This window comes from Caloenas nicobarica, chromosome 7 (assembly GCF_036013445.1).
Source record: "Caloenas nicobarica isolate bCalNic1 chromosome 7, bCalNic1.hap1, whole genome shotgun sequence".
Classification (NCBI taxonomy): domain Eukaryota; kingdom Metazoa; phylum Chordata; class Aves; order Columbiformes; family Columbidae; genus Caloenas; species Caloenas nicobarica.
In genome coordinates, this window is record NC_088251.1 from 19,637,199 (window position 1) to 19,654,686 (window position 17,488).

General features: G+C 39.5%; 1 protein-coding gene across 1 annotated transcript; it reads left to right on the top strand.

Annotated features, from left to right (window-relative positions):
- Positions 1-2,672: 2,672 nt before the first annotated feature.
- On the top strand, positions 2,673-12,524 carry LOC135990671 (lipase member M-like). The gene is made up of 10 exons (XM_065638559.1): positions 2,673-2,689; positions 4,128-4,239; positions 5,389-5,506; positions 6,209-6,407; positions 7,112-7,221; positions 7,914-8,050; positions 8,610-8,756; positions 9,496-9,567; positions 11,093-11,164; positions 12,291-12,524. The coding sequence occupies exons 1-10, from the start codon at positions 2,673-2,675 to the stop codon at positions 12,522-12,524; spliced, it is 1,218 nt and encodes a 405-aa protein (XP_065494631.1).
- The last annotated feature ends 4,964 nt before the right edge of the window (positions 12,525-17,488 follow it).

Consider the following 17,488-nt stretch of genomic DNA (forward strand, 5'->3'; position numbering starts at 1 on the left):
TTAAGCCCCCAGACATGGCTGTGCTGGGAGCCAACAGTGCCCTAGCAAAGGCAATAGCGTGGGGTGAGGTGGCTGAGGGCAGGCATTGCACCTACACTGCCAGAAACCAGGTATTGTCCCAGGGGTGCCATGGAGAATGTACTGTTAGACCCCGTTCTTAGTTGTCAGTGTTTTGCTCTCTCTCAACAACTGCTTACACTGTTATGTCTTGAAATATTTTTAAAGCCATGTGAGTGCATGGAGGGGTTCCTTCTGGTTTTGCTGTTGTGTATTCCCTTGCAGACTCCTGGCTGGCATCTTGCACAAAAACAAGTCTGTCTCGCAGTAAAGCATGCCTTCCTGTAAAGGCCCTCCTCAACGTGCTCAAAATAGCAAATATTTCTGATAACTATGTATACTAGATGGATGAAGAAGCCGAAAGTACATACTTGACCCATGAAGAACTGTTATACTCAGCTGTTTGCAAATATCTTCCATTCTTAAGTCACTTTCAGAGCCAGGTCTAATTCCTGAAGCCAGAGGTAATGAGGAGAGCAAAGAGTTTGCAGAAAACACCAAAATGCTAGGGATTATCTCCTGTGCATTGCTGGGTTTTATTATCCAGAAAGAGCACTGGAAGGAGGTGAAATTTCATATATGGAGCATGTAGTCAACAATTTATACGAAGGCACTTATTTATGCAAGGGCACCTAGACTGATTAGGTGCCCTTGCACCTAAACTAAAAAAAGTTAATTTGCGTATAGCCATATTTGTGAAGCTGCAGCCACACCTCTGATGGCAACAGTTCAACCTTTAAGTATTTCCACTGAATTCTACACCTCTTTAGAGTGTAAGTTCCCCTGAAACGCGTGACCTTACAAAAGAATGTGTGTGTCTGTTTTTTAAAAAAATCAGCCTAACATTCCCCCTTCTTCATCTTCTTTCTACTCATCTCAAACAATCGCAATGATGACTTCATCCACTAGTTCACTGTTTATGATATTATGCCATTTAGATGTTCTCCTTTTTACTCAATATGGTTTTATTGAGGTCTTTTTGTCAATGAAGCATTGCCTTACACTATAGAATGAAGCTGGCTATGTTCAGAGCAAGTTAATAGCACATCTTAATGAGTTAGACTATCACGAAGTACTTGAAGGCAAGTACATATTTAAACAGTTGTAATAGCATGAAGCACTTGAAGGCAAGTACGTATTTAAACAGTTCACTTGTAGAATTCATGTTGTGCTTTGAAAGACACTAGGATTTTAAAAAGGAGAAAACTTGCTTTTCTTAGAAGGAAGATGAAGATATTAAAGTATATGAAAGGGAATAAACAGAAGATTAAAAAAAAAAAAACGAGAAAAAATACCTAAACAACCAAACAAAAACAACAACAACAACAAACCCACAAGTACTCAATATTTGGAAGCACGTTCTAAATCAGCTCATTGGAAATAATCTCTTCTCCTACTTCCCTGCCAGAACCTGAACTTGGACCTTTATATTTCTCTTGTAGGAACAGGTCTTCTGAGTCTTTCTTTCATATTTCTTTCTGGTCTGTAACTATTAAAGAAAATAATTTCTGAGGATACATTAAATAAATCTGGTCCTAACTAGAGCCAGTATTGCAAGGAGAAAGTATATGAGCTATGATATAAACAGAAATTCAAGGTTTAAAAATATCAAGCTGGAACAGACAGAATGCAGAGTCCACCAACTTTTTACCAGAATATGCAAGTGGAGGGAGAGGAGGAGGGGCAAAAAAAAGTTGCAATCATACTTCTGCAAAGTTTGTATTATAGTAATAGCTAGGATGCCAGTTAGGGAACTGCATTATACTTGTACTCCACAAAAAAAAAGGACCCTTACAAAGACCACTATCCTGAAGAACTAACAATCTGTTCAAACCTACCTAATTGCTACTGCTGGCAATACTGAACAACAATCAGTATGCTTGAGACCACTGAGACAAACGGTAATGTTTCCTGGGTCCATATAGAAAAGCATTCTAGTTTCATAACTAAATATTTAGGGAATATCCATTTTATTCTAGTGCCATTTTAGAGGTGATATATCACTAACAAAGGAAAATCTCCTGAAACTACTCCTGCAACATTGTAGATTTACAGAACAGCAACATTAAAAGAATAAAAGACAAATAGATGCAATAACATCTATAGAAGTATCAAAGAGTCAAAGTTCCTTCCATCCTTTCCACATAACAGGCAAAGCTGAAATTGGCAGGTTGTTAGTAGAAGAGAAAATAGTTGCAGGTTTATCGACAATTTCATTAGGTATGATAAGACATATCTATTAACATATTTGTTTTAAAAATTCCTAATCCTGCACTGCCCCTCCACAGAGACTGGTATTCTCCTTAAAAATCCAGCAATTTGTGATAGTAAAAAGAGCCTTGTTATAGCTGTGGTGGTGAAGAAGACAAAAAGCAGGATGTTTGAGAATAAAAGGAGTTGCCTCTCTCTGGTGCTACCACAGGGAAAAGCTCAAGTGATAGCAGAAGGAAGGGGGAGTGGGAAAGAAATAGATGTTTATTGTCAAGGTGCTGCATGTCTGGGGACAAAAACAGCGCATGACCGTGGTGCTGCTGCTGTCTTTACCCAGCACTGCTTCCAAACACCCGGGAACTGAATTTCCATTCTTCTCTCATCTCAGTCTCTCAGCCAAACACATGATTTCTGGCACAAGGTTGGTAACGCTTTAACTTCTCTCTGACCCAAAACTCGTGAAGGCTTTGTGGGAGCTGCAAAAGGCGGCATCAAACCTCTGCTTGAGGAATTGCTATATTATTTGAGAACAAATACGTTTTGTTATATTGTTTTGTTTGTAAGTTACTTAGATGAAAGGATGTTTATTTCTTGAAAGATTTATTTCAGCTAAAGAGGAGTAGCCTGACTCATGCAGCCTGAATTTAGGTGACTCTGCAATAACTGGAGAAGCATTGGAAAATGCCAGCTGTGGGAATAAGAGAGCCGTGACTTCCAACCAAGAGAAAGGAGACTGAAGATCAGCAAAAAGAAGTTTATAAAATGTCTGTTCCTTTTACTACAAAAGGAGCCAAATATTTTCAAGATATGGATTATATCAGAATGTAGTGTTAGAAAGTTAGAATATAAATTGTTCTGTGATAACAGAAGATAAGCTACTCATATTATTTGGAGGAAAAGTTACAAAATCTTGTTAATTGGGAAAACCATAAATGCAGTAGATTTGTTAGCTAATTCAGTCTATCTTAGAGCTTTGTCACTGGGACAATACAGGTTTAGACATGGTCTCCAGGGGTTTGCATGGCATAGAGGGAATGGTAATTCAACCACTCTGCATTTTCTTTGAGCTAGGAGTATGAAGATATTCACAGAATGTGGAGCTGCTGTGTGTGTAGATAAGCAGGCTAGGTTCCTCTCAGGTTTTTTTGTTCCGCATTACCTGAACAAAACTGGATGTCCCTACACAGTCTCTACCTATCATTACATTTAGCAAAGCTTTCCTTTCCTTTCTTCATCTTCATCCTATGAAATGGGTATATTTTGCCACTGATCAGCTTTGTATAAATTATGCTAGTCAACTATAAATATGTGCTTTATTTAGGTTCTTAAGTTCTTAATTATATGATTTTTATATGTTTATTTTAAATTATCTTTGTTTATTCAGTTAACTATTCAACAGCTTGTTTGTCTCCACTTTGAAAACTTCATCTTGACAATGATTTATTTAGTTACGAGTTGCCCAATAACCACATTGTTCTCCAGAGTTAGCCAGAAATGATTGCTAATTAATCTACAGAACAAATATGTGGCATGGTAATGCAAACGACTTGCTTCTCAGAAGAATGAGTAAAATCCATTTATCCAAAAGCTTTGCTCCTTTTCTTAGATTCACTGACACTTTTTCCCTGATTCAGAGCAGTGTCCTAGTCTAAACCTTAGCAGAGAACCCAGATTACTGCCAAACCCCCTCTGAGAGGTTTTTAAAGTCAACTTTGTTCTATTTAATTAACAATTAGGGAGTACCAGACTAGGTCCATTTAGTATTAGGGAGCACTTCTCTCATCAGAAAATCACTGAACCTGTCTGGATTACAAGTGAAGATCAGGTTTACTGACAGATAAATATACTGTTTTATCCAGAGAGAAGATATGGCTGTTTGTTGCTGTGACATACTTGTTTCAAGGAATTACTTATTCAGAAGAACTCAGGAGAATGCAGAGAGCTGTGGATCCTGAAGCATTTATGAATATTGTAAGTTGCTCAACAGAGTGACCTGGGGATGGAAGGAACTCATGTCTCACAGCAGAGGGGTTTCTAGGTGTTGGAAATACTATAACAAGGTAGATAAGCTACCTTTATTTAACACATCCTCTCTAATCACTCTATATACTACTGATTTCTCTTCTTTTCTGCATGTGTAAGAGCACCTCTTATGTTTTAAAGAAGTTAAGGTAAACACCTTTCCTTAGTAAATCTGCAGAGTTTATTTCCTTTTAAATATCAGTTACCAGTTTGCTCTTGCTGGTACTATTCCCCTATCTGGAAAAACAACTATCTCGAATGTCAGCATTTTGTCATCAAAGGCGGCTCTAAATAACCAATGACTTATGTTTTCTCCTTTTTGGAATGACCATCTTAGATCAGAAATGGCCAGCTTTTTAGAAAAGTAGCTCTGGCCATTCAAGTTTGTTTAGATTTTTAGTCACTTGTTAAAATCTTGGGGTTTATGACAAATTACATTGAGTAATTCTCTTAGTACAAGTTATAAAAAAACAGTCCACTTCTGTAACAGAACAAGTTGAATGTTACAGGTCAAAAATAATATTTATTTCAGAGCTTAAGATCAGCTGTGGCAGTGATTTCCCTTGTGACTATGCAAGTGGGTGTTCCTGTGTTTTCCATAATACAGTCAATTTTTTAGTGGTACTCATTGCAGATCTGCCATTCACAAAAGGGCAGTTGTGAAGCTCTCTGGATTTCTCTGAAGGTAGTTTAAATAAACTGGTTTCACTTTTCATTGCAGCAGATCAGGAGCATGCACCCAGGCAGCTCCTCATCTCAGCTGTGGGAATCAAAACTCCTGCTATAAGGTTATAGTGATTCTTGTATCACCAGAACGCAAGGGCTTGTGATTGTATGTTGGTAGTATAATACAGTCTTTTTAATAACATATTTTAACTGAACAGTCAAATCCTGGATATAACACGAAGAATGGAGGAAATCTGTTATAGTTTTAGGGTTATAATATCTAGTCTGATATTGCTTTATTCACATTCTTGCTATATGTTGACTAAATCCCTTGGTGTATCTGCTCTCTAACACTTCTTCATTGTGAAACTTATACATATAATATGTGAAATGGAGTTCTGCAAGTAAATGCATTTGTACTTTCTCTTCTAGAATGAGCTCATTACTTACAAAGGATACCCCAGTGAGGAGTATGAAGTGACAACAGAAGATGGTTATATCATTACCATTAACAGAATCCCTTATGGTACACAGAATCAGGGAAACCCAGGTACAATCCTTTAACATAAGACAAAAACAGCCTAGATGGGGCATGTTCTGGAAAAAGACACCTTTGATTTATACAATGTCCATCTGAGCTTGTATATGCAAGTGACATTTTAGCAGAGAATTTTGGCTGCACTGAACAGCCTGCAATATCAACATGATTTACATCAAGTACACCTGTTTATAATAAATATCCACTACAATATGAAGCACAATCCTCATAATAAGAGTTGATGAAGAAAAGTTAAAAAAAAATAAGGTAAAGGCTGTAATCTGTCCAATCCACGTGTTTTGAGAAAGCTGTTCCAGCTTTTAATTTTGCTTTGGCTTTGCTTACACCTGGTTAATATCAGTGACTGACTCAGATTTTGAGTGAAGGAAAGCTCTGCAAACAATCCCACACCTTCATTCTATATATCAGTGTTGAGAATCTCACGCTAATGCGGTAGACCTATCCAAACAATGACCAGAGGGAGCCAAGCTAGTTTTTGCTGGTGTCTGCCAGATCTTTTCATAAATCTTGACAGAAGGTTAGAAGAAGTTCTCTCTTTACAGAAAGAGATGTTTTGTTCTTACGATTAGTTGTCTTCCTTTAAGTCGGTGCAGGAATAAATCCCAATATTGAATATGAGACAGTAAGTCCCTGAAGTACCAGAAAATCAAGAAATTTTATGAATTTTTCTTTTGTTTCTGATTTACTTTTCAGCTTTGAAACCTGCTGTATTTCTCCAACATGGATTATTGGGAGATGCTAGTAACTGGCTCACAAACCTGCCCAACAAAAGCTTGGGCTTCATACTAGCTGATGCTGGCTTTGACGTTTGGATGGGAAATAGCAGAGGGAATCGCTGGTCCAGAAAACATCAGAATTATTCCATTGACCAAGATGAATTCTGGGCTTTCAGGTAGACTGAACCACTGAAGGCCATCTCCATTGCCTATTTATTTAACCTGGGTAAATCAGGGATCTATATATGCTGCTGTTTAAAAAGCATTCTTTACATTCACTTTTGCTGAGGTGCCCCTATACACGCATGTGAAATTCAATAATGGTGCATACTACTTTACTCTAATTACTGCTAGAAAAAATTCTTCAAACTAGAGATATAGGAGCAGGGCAACTCAGAGGAACCTTCACAGGTCCTGTCCAAGCCACTCCTCAGGTCTGGAGGCAGTTTTTGAGGCTACTTAGAAACACTAGTCTGTACAATAACATTAAAATCACAGAAGGAGAAAATGTAAATCATTTCTACACTTATTTTAATGAAGATTTTTAAAATAGATCTTTAACACCAAATTGTATAAAATGTGTGATTCCATGGATGGAGCTCTGTTACTGTATCACCACCCGTTCCTTCTGTGTGGACCATTACAATTCAAACTGATATTTCTTGATTTTACAGCCCTTCTGTTGATGTCAAGGGAGAAAGTACACCAGAAAACCTCGTATAGTGTCTTCCATAGTCATTTCTAGAAAAACACAGAACCTAAGATATCTGAATGATTCACTAAATGGTTCATGTTGTTTCTTTGCTGACAAGCCTGCAATAAAAACGTGAATTCAAATGGATTTTTAATTTATGTATGCCTCTCTATCTCTTGCCTGCAGTTTTGATGAGATGGCGAAGTTTGATCTTCCAGCAGCTATAAATTTCATTGTGGAGAAAACAGGACAGGAAAAGTTGTACTATATTGGCTATTCACAAGGTACTACCATTGGTAAGTTACACACAACAGACCAATGTTTCAGGAAAACAGGAGTAAAATGTGATTTGAAATACTGAATGTACCTAGGGATTTCATTAACTCTTTTCATGTGTGAAAAACACAGGATTAGCTGTTTTCAGCATGTAGGCATTTTTAATTTATTATAAAGACAATAAAATATAAAGGGCCAAATGCACGGCTGCTGTAAGTCTATCAACTTAGAATTACACTGGAAATTATTGTGGACCATGCAAATTGTTTCTTTCCAAGATGCACGGGTATGCCCAACAGCAGATGGTCAGTTGACCAAAATAAACAAAATAGGAAGATAAGAGTCCAGAAAGAGAAGTTGGCTAGTTTGAACAAGACACATTAAAAAAAAAATAATAATTGTATTTACCGGAAGAAAAACAAGTGCTCCTCCCAACAGTATATGAAATGTATGAATGCACATCAGAAGTGTGCATTTATGTTTAAATGGGCTTGGAAGAAAGCTGCAAAGGCAAAATATAGAAAGAAATTTCTCTCTGAAGAAGGAAATAAAACTACAAGCTGGTAACGCATGGAAAATAGGGCTGAACCATTGACTGAACAACTAACAAGGCTGCTTGTAGGTTTAGCATTTATAAATACTGAAAGCAGTCTAATGTACAAATAATTTTTTTTAATCTCCTTTTTTTGTTTGTTTTGTTTTGTTTTCTCAGCTTTCATTGCATTTTCAACAATGCCAGAGCTGGCTCAAAAAATCAAACTCTATTTTGCATTGGCACCTGTCACTACTATTAAGTATGCTAGAAGCCCAGCAACAAAACTTCTATACCTTCCTGAAAAACTGCTCAGGGTATGTGATATCTTGGTTTTAATTGTTTAACCATATACTTGTTTGTTCAGCTCTTAAAATGGGTAAACAGAAAGTGTAGGGCTTTAGAACATCTACTCATTTGCATGTGGGTAGGTTTACCTTATGACTGAAGCCTTTGGAAGTCCAGACCGGACATGAAGAGAAACTTTTTATCTTGGGCAATAGTGCAGCACTGGGATGGGCCAGCCAGAGAGGTACAGAGATGCAGATCCTCAAAGGTTTCCAAGATTCCTGTAGACAAAGCCACAACTGATGTGCAAGCTTAGAGCTAAAATGTGACTCGGAGTTAACATTTAACATATCTCTTCATTAAAAGTGATGTAAACACAAATTAAGTAATGCCCGAGTAGGCTGATGCAATAGAAAAACACCTAATTTCTCTCTTGTTTGTGGGAACATAATCTCGTAAATGAAGAAAGAGCAAGTGGGAATCACTGAAAGTGCTAGAGAAGAGGAACAGGATGAAAACACCTTTAAAAACAACAACACAATGTACAATTGTACTTTCTTAAATGAATGTTACCTTTGTATTTCACAGGGTTTTCTCGGCAAGAGAGAATTCCTTCCCCAGACCAAACATCTAAGAAGGCTACTAGTCCCTGTCTGCAGTCACCGAGGTTTTGCCAGGCTTTGTAGAAGTGTCTTCTGCAATCTGGGTGGCTGTAACCTGAAAAACATTGACATGGTATGTATAACTCCTACCAGCTCTACTGACAGTTTAAGCTTCTGCTCTCAAAACTTACCTTCTGTTCTGTGGTGTGAATCAGTCAGTGTCACATTACAGGGTCCCTTGGACCATCAGAGATGTACTCAGAGGCACAGGATACCTCAGGGTACCTGAGGGAGGGTTAGCAGGCACTGTGGGTTAAGACATACTTGGGTACCTCATGCTATATACAGCTGTAGGTCAAACCTTCTAGGCATCAAAATTTTGACCCAGCATTTTCCAAAAAATGCCTCAGAGTTTGTTCTCTGAGGAAGGATCACAGAGCAACTTGCTAAGAAATGCCCACAGGACTATGACGTATTTTATCTCAAATAGTTGTCCTTTCCTCAGTCAGTTGCAGTTCCTTTTGCTGCTCTGGCAACAGCTATCCTCTCTCACACAACATTTGTTGCAAACTCCTGAAAAAAGCCACCTAGTTCAGAGTGTAAATTGGTGATTTTCTGTTCTACCTTTTCCACCTGCTAGATTCTTTTAGATTCCCAGTCATCCTGGAAAATGTTCTGGTTGAGGGTTGTTCTTTCAGTGCTACTCCAAACCTGACACTTTGCCACATCTGGAGTAATACTGAGGGAGTCTCCAATCATGCCCCTCCAATTTCTGTTAGTTTTATTGATACGTTACACTGCTGTGGTAGATGTTTTGGTGTACATCTGAATAGAAGAGAGGAAGAGGATACTCACTGAATATTTTCTTTCAGAACCGAATCAATGTGTATATTGCACAAACCCCTGCTGGAACTTCTGTGCAGAACATAGTCCACTGGAGTCAGGTATTAGCAGGAGGACAGGTTCTCCTGGAAGACAAAATAGATACTCACTTCTGGGTGAATGGTATAGAGGGGCTATAGCTGATATCCTATTGCAAAGCCATTACTAACTTCTTGGAAACACATGCAACCTATGGTTTGCAATTGAAATCTCGGTTCAAACCACTGGCTTCCATTGATCCTTCTTTTGCCATCAGGAAAGAAATACTGTATGTGATAACAGGTACATTTGAAGCCAACAATTGAATTCTATATTTGTGTAAAAATGTGTATGCTGGAAGCTGTGTATGCAGATTATATATCACTCTTCTTATCATGCATTTAGTACGTTTTATAAATGATGCCCACACTTCTGTACAGAGCTTACCTTAAGTAACTGGTTATGTTTCCAACGTGGGGGTAAAAAATGAGCAAGACATAGGCTGCTTTGCTACTAGTAAAAGCCCTTGCATTTTCATCTCTTGCTTTCGAAGCTCTCAGTGTCTGTCTATTTATTAGACTCATTATACCCTTACTTACAGTACATCCTCAGCAGCAGTGCTGAGGGAAGCTGCCTTTCTGTGTTTGGGCTCATGCTTTCAGGATTCATGAAGTCTGGGCTCAGTCACAGCAGATGCTGCATGCAGGGCAGGTCCCCTGGCAGTACTGCAGGCTCCGCAGTGGAGCAGGAAGCAGCTACAAGCACACTGACCTTGCTGGGGAGTTAATGAACTTTTCAACACAGCAAACACATAGGCATGTTTGAGTGACATCTGCACAGGTATTTACTCAAAATCAAACAATAATTTCAGCCACAAATTTAGGCAAAATATTAGATTTTATTAAGTTGCTTTTGTAACCGTGGCCTAGACCTGTAAAGAAAAAGTGTTACAAAGGCACAATGGAGGCACCTCTGCAAATGGACTTAGGTTTAATTCAGCATCTATCCACAGACTGGCAAGTACAAACATGCAGGAGTAATACTCCTAAGCCTTCGTTGTCATTGTTGTTATTACTATTAATATTAAAGGAGTTAATAGACACCTTACCTTCAATATTAAGATCCCATTGATGGTGCCTCTCACAGTAGTAACAGCCCACACTATAGGCAAAGCCAAGGAGCACAAGGGATGAACTAGAAATAGTGACTTCTGTATCCGAACCAGAGAGGGAAGAGAAAACATAAGAAAGAGCCACTCACAGAGCTAAGTGATGGCAACAGGATTGTCAGAAGAGGATATGGCAGCAGCGATGAGGGAAACTTGCTTGAGGCAGTTGTTAATAGCAATTTTACAAACTAAAACAAGTTGCCTGTGAGAGCATCCCTGGGTCTTTCTGCAGGAGCAATGATTTTTTTGGTTCTGACAAAAACATTTGACTCATTTTCACTGTCTGAAACTTTTATTTAATTTACTGTTGGCTCTTCCGTTGCTCTTAGAAGAACTTTTGTTGAAGCTTTAAATGGGAGTCAGAGGCTCAGTAGGGGAAGAACCCACAAACTTCCTGAATGATGACTTTGTAACTAGCCTTCTCTTGTTCATCTTCTTAGGAGGCCCATTCAGGGAAGTTCCAAGCTTATGACTGGGGCAGTTCAAAGAAGAACATGGAAAAATATGAACAGGTATGTTTTGGTGAAACAATATTATCACCCTTGGACAACACAGGAGCCCACAGGAAAAGAGCAAGGATGTAGTAGGAGACACATTTTCAGAATACAAGTAGATGAATTTAGCCGCCACCATCTGTATTGCTACTTTCTAGTTTGGAAGTCAAATGATCAATAGGAATAAGAGAAAGTAAGGGCAGGAAAGATAGCTAATTATTCTGCAAAAGAAGAGTACATTTAGTGGCTAAAACCAAAGAGGCATCTTGCCTCCAAGCATGATTGAAGGAGTTGCAATGTCTGAGAGCTTAGAGAAACAATATTAGGAAGAGGGCAACTGGACACCTAATAGCTACTCTTACGTTCTGGCAGCCAGAGGCAAAAGGGCTTTGTCCTCGAATAGTCCTTGAGGAACCTCTCCTCCATTCAAGTCTCTGCTCCAGTCCTTGACCCTCCTACCCTTTAGGTCTCCACAACAGCCTGTTATTACAAGTTACATGTTTTAATGATGGCTTGCATAAAACACAGCTTCCTTTGATTTGTCTTGAATTCACCTGCCTCTGGAAAGTCATTGGATGCATTCTGGGTTCTGTGTTATGAGAAGTAATGGGATGATTACTTCCTGTGCTCCTTCTTCATACCATTTGTGATTGTATAAGTCCGTTTCCTGTCCCTGCTCTGGCCTCTATTTTCCAAACTCAGGAGTCCTAAGCTACTTCCTCTTTCCTCCTACAGAAGTCACTCCATGCTTCTTTTCATCCCTGTCATGTGTTATGTTTTCTAACTAGACCATTTGTGTCTTCTGGGACTGACCAATACTCCAAAAGGATCAAGATGGCTGTTTATCTAGAGGCATCCTGACACTTTCCATCTTGGTTCAGGTTCCTGCCCTATGAATTCCTAGCTGAGAGGACAAAGACCCAACAGTAATTCTTTGTCAACTCAGGAGGCATTTTTCCTTTGCCTTTGCTATTGACTGGGCCATCCCCACAAGTGCAGACAGAGAAGGCAAGGAGGGCCCCTTCCTTCTTGTTTGGTTTAGGCACCTCTACTTTGAACAGTGACAGAAGAAAGCCCCAAATGCATGTTTAAAGCTTGCTGTGCTTTTCTGGACATAAATTCCTGTACTGCTTCATGTTTCCAGGCTACTCCTCCTCTCTACAATGTAGAACAGATGGTTGTACCAACTGCAGTATGGACTGGAGGACAAGACTTGCTCACAGATCCCAAGGATGTGGCAATTTTACTGTCTCAAATTAAGAGGCTCATCTATCACAAGAGGATTCCTGAATGGGCACATCTGGATTTCATCTGGGGATTGGATGCACCTCTGCATGCATACAATGAAATTATTGACCTGATGCAGAAGTATCCTTAACCCACAACCAGTAGCCATACCTGACTCATTAAATAACACTTGCTTTCACTGCGTGTGAATAAAACCTTACTTTGCATCAGATAGTTTCTGCTGGAGTCAGATAGAAGGTTCTTCCTGACACTATTTTCACACCATGTGTCACTACAATGCCTTTTGCATCCTGATGGTGCACTTCATAATTTCTGGCAACCTTGTGGGTCAACAGTCACTTTTTAACTGATACAGCATAGATTCTGCAATAACTGTACTTTGCTAACAGAAGACAGGCTTTTTCTAGCAGTCTGTTCTGTTCTTTAGACCTTAACAGTAATGAAAGCACTGACTTTCTCTGGACACCATCAGTGATCTCAAGACATTTTCCATTCATATTATTTCTCAGTTTATTGGACTGAAAGTTACTGAAAGACACAGTGTAAGGCAAGACTAATTCTAGCAGTCATGTTATTAGTTACTTTTATTGTTAGATGAGACAATGACTAGAAAGTAAAAACTGAGTTCACACTAAAAACTTCACTCATGAAAAGAAGATGGTTTGTCTTCATTTGAAACAAGGCTGCTCACTTTTTTCATGACGAAGGGCAAGGGACACAGGGAGGCTGGACCCAACATAAAACAGTAGCTAGTCATGTGGTTCAAACATGCACCTAGAAGATGGGAAACTTGCGTTCAAACCCGGAGATAGAGAAATCTTGGCAGGCTTGATCTGTGCTGATACTTTCAGGATCTGTGTACATGAACTCACCAGGGTGGGAGAAAAGAGCTGATTTCATCTTGGCAGTGACAGCAATTCAGTGGGACACTTCAGTTCAAAGTTACACTCTGAACCCAACAGGAATCTCACATCTCCTGTTTTTTCACATGGAAGCTACTGGCTACCACAGAGCTGATCTTTTCTAACCTTTATCATGGCTCTGAGAATCCTCTTTGGGGTTTGAACACTAAATGAAAAGTACCCAGATATTGCTAGAAAGAATCCATTATCTCCATCCCATGGGTATTTAGATCACTTCGCCCACTAGTGGGGAGGGTTGCTTTGAAATCAGTGCCGAAGAAGCTGTCATCCTATTTAATGTCCCGGAGGAGCTCTGTCTCTATCAGTCCTGTTTCAAATAGGCAGTTGTTGCAGAAATACGCTCACTTGAAGGGTAGCCTCCATGGTTATGAGGTTACAGCATTATGGGTCACTGCCCCTCCACAATTAAATGTCATTAGCTTAACTGTGGAAAGAAACACAGTGCATTTAGGGGTTTCCTTTCCATATGACACCCTCATTTTCCATTTGATTCAAATATTAACATGGGTCAAGTCTGGGGTGCTAACCAGAGCAGGTACAACTGCTACACTAAGACAGTTCGCTGGTGACACTATATGACCAAAGGGTCAGTGTCTTACTCTGCAAAATGGTTCATTAGCCAAACAAATTAACCATGGCTGGTGCTGCTTTTGTCCCTTTCCCTTCCAAGAAAAACAACAGGACTGTTTCATATCCTGAGCTCACTGCTAAATCCTATCTTGTTTCCTTGTGCTCCATGAATGTAAATACAGCTTGACCTAAACAAAACAGCCCCCCTCTAGATAAGAACATGCCTTACACCCAATACAAATTCCTGGGGCCAAATACCCTCCAGAGAGTCAGTTCTTCAACTAATTCACTGCTTGTAGGGGAAATGCATGAGGACTTGAGACCTACTTTATGAGTTCACAATACTTATGGTTGGAAATGCAATAGCAATACACCTGAAAGAAGCCAGAGAATCCCCTAAATTCACATAGGAAAGACATTGCAGCTGTGTAGCTATTGTACAGTCTCGGAGAGCGTAATGGAGGCAGGATGTTGAATTTTCTGGAAAATCAGTAAAAACAGGTTGAGCAAGCAGCATTGGAAACATCATGGGGGCTATTGATCCTACCTTGAGACATGGGGGACTAGACAGCATGTTGCTGAAGTCCTTCGGATTGATCAGTTTACGATTTGATGGAAGTTATTGTCAATTAGAGACATCAGAGCAGCCAAGTTACAATGATTTTCCCTGAGAAACTACCAAATTACCTTTTTCACCATTGCAAAAAATGTTCTCTGCTTTGCATATAAAGCAGAACTGTTACTGTGGCTGCACTGACATCCTGTTCTTAATTCACTCCTTTCCTCCCTCAGCCACCCAAAGGCATCATGTTAAATGCAATAACGTTCCCAAGAACAAATCCCTTTAATTTGGTGTTCTTCTAAATGCTCATCAGCCCATGATGAAACACAAGTTCTTCTGAAGACATTTATGAGTTAATTGGCTGGAAAGGCTGGTCCTCATGTAGGAAGATTCTCCTTTGTAGCCCAGTTGCCTAAGGACGTAGAACGTGTCCTTCTACCCATGGTCATTGAACCAATTTCAGTGAGGACAGAGTCCCCAGGCTCACTACAACTAATTCAGCAGTTAGGCAAAGATCTCCAAAGATACTAACTTTTCATAAACATTTCAGAAAATGTCTTAGGAGAAAGAAGAATCCCTGTTTGTTACCTAACTGGGAGAAGGGTTAAATGTCGTGTTCAATCCTTCTTTGACACCAGAAGGTCCCTGCAGAAGCCATGTCAAATCTGAGTGGCTAATGTAGAATAAGATGGGTTTCATGAGTTGTGCTGCTTACTGGAAAACAGACTTAGGAGTCTGTGTGTAATGCTGAACTTAAAGTTAATGTAAACCAAATGAAAAGTGATAGCAGAGACAGTGTTCTTGAGAGAGTATGTTGAGAGAAGCTGGATACTTTCTCCTCTTCAGTCCAAAAGACTACATTTGGAGCAGCCTCTCAGTTGGGCAACAACACAGGCCAAGGTCTGCCACAGTGTCAGGGAGCTGGAACACCCAGGTCCCAGCTAAATATCCTAACCACTGATTTGTAGGTATTTTTTAAACTCTCCTGTTCCATAGTGCGTTTTGGGTTTGTGAATTTAACTGGAAGATCTACTTCATCACAAATATTTCCCTACTTCTGAAGCACTGCCAAGTCAGCACTTAAAACACGCTCTACAATACATGCTGCCAACTTATGACACTCACGGCTACTACCCTGAAGTGCTCATTGTGTTTTGACTTCCTTTTATCAGTGCAGGTTTCTGCCAGTGAATCAGTCTGCTTGTGGAGACAGACCAGGAACTGCAGCAGAAGACACAAGCAAAGCAGTCAAAGAAGAGGTAAGTTGCTTGTACATATGTGTTCATGGTATTTGTTGCCTGTCTCCATAAAGATATTCAGCCTTGGTTTTGTGCAATTGCTTGTAAGAATAGATAGCTTTTTGCCTTTCTGATCTGTAAGCCTATTGCTATACACAGAACTACAGTCTGCTCAAGTTAGAAGGCAAAGAAGTTTGAATTGCACAAAAGGAAAAAAAAGAGCAGATGTTTCATTTTCCCCTGCTTTTTTCTTCAGTTTGAGAACAAGGGAATGAAAGTCCCAGTATTGCAACTGTGTGTGTAAACTGAACCTCCTGCTCTTGCAGTTTAATACATATGTATGTTTTGTTAGTGATTCTTTGCAGCAGATTCTCATATGCATTTACTCACAGTTGCTTCTCTAGTTGGTGTATGTATGCTTTACAGCATATATGAAATAAATTTTAGACTGCTTAAAGTGCAAGGATAAACAGATAGATTTCTGAAGGGTTCATATCTTAGTTTCACTAAATCTTAAAAGTACCTAATGAAATTTCAAGGGCATGTCTCTCTCTGAACTTTTTTCCTTCTAATGTTCTTCTATGACACTTTATCATGCCTGATGTTTCCTTATGACTTCATCTAACTTGATAAAAACGGCTGTTCATGTCTCCTAACTGTTTTTATTCCTGAAGCTCAAGAGAGAAGTAGCCTGCCAAGATTGATGTTACTTAGCCCGCTGTATCTGATTTAAAAGGCAAATACCTGGAAGTCCATGAGCCATGACAGCTAAGCCAGGTGATTGTAGAGTGCATTAAGAAAAGTTTGCCCTAACAAGAGGAATAATTTAGCCTGTGCATTGCCTCAACTAGTCTTGGTAGTGATTTGAAAACAAGGTGAGACATTAGCAAAACTTTTTCTTCCCAAATGAGGTTCCCAACACATGGAGAGGGAGACCATTAAAACAGAGTAGAACAGCCAGCAGAAAGAAAAAAAAGTGTTGTGCTGAATATGTAGTTGTGAGGCTTCCTGTTTTGACAACAAAAATTAAATATTTGATATACAAAAGGAATTGAATGGAGTGTATTTCATTATGAAGGTTAACATTTTGGGTGTTTCCGAATGCTGCTTCATTCCAACTGTCTGATGAGTTGGAAGGTTTGATGACTTTAAATTTGTTCAGTCAAATTTAAAGGTTAAATTGAAGATCAGAAAAAGTCAAACTTCCTCCTGTAAGGAGATTTAGAGAGTGCAAAAAAATCTCTTGGTTACTCCTCCCTCACTCCCACAAATCCTGCTCATCTTTGCCATTACTTGCCAGGGAACACTCTCTTATTGTCTCTTGATCTGTAGCTCCATTTCCAAGTCCAAAAAACCTTCATAGGGCAGCATGTCTCTTATTAGCAGATGTCTAATGCTAGAAGCAGACTATAGAAACATGTAGCTGCATGACAACCTCTGTCCTTCATTAAAAATTGGATTCTTTGTGTCTAGTGGACCTAGAAATGCCTCGTTTCAGGAAGACTTTTTTCCTGAGTCTGGTCAGCTTCCTAACGCAAACTATCATACAGACAGGTCTCCTACAAAATTCTCTCACAAACCTTGGTGCCCATCCATGCATGCTGTGGCTACTTTGAAGATACATGGACACCAACTAGTTGGCTAGTTCACTCTTGCTGACTACTCAGCTGGTTGCAGAACATATGACAGCTGCCTTCAGCCTGCATTGCCCCCAGCAAGGCACTAATCCCACTCAATAGTTCTCCCCCAGTGAATAGTCCTCAGGAGCTTCTGCAAACCCCATTACCTTCCAGGTTTGTGT

Coding starts and splice junctions, on each gene's coding strand:
- LOC135990671 (XM_065638559.1), top strand. Junction 9,568..11,092: donor ACATAGTCCACTGGAGTCAG/GTATTAGCAGGA, acceptor TCATCTTCTTAG/GAGGCCCATTCAGGGAAGTT. Junction 11,165..12,290: donor ACATGGAAAAATATGAACAG/GTATGTTTTGGT, acceptor TCATGTTTCCAG/GCTACTCCTCCTCTCTACAA.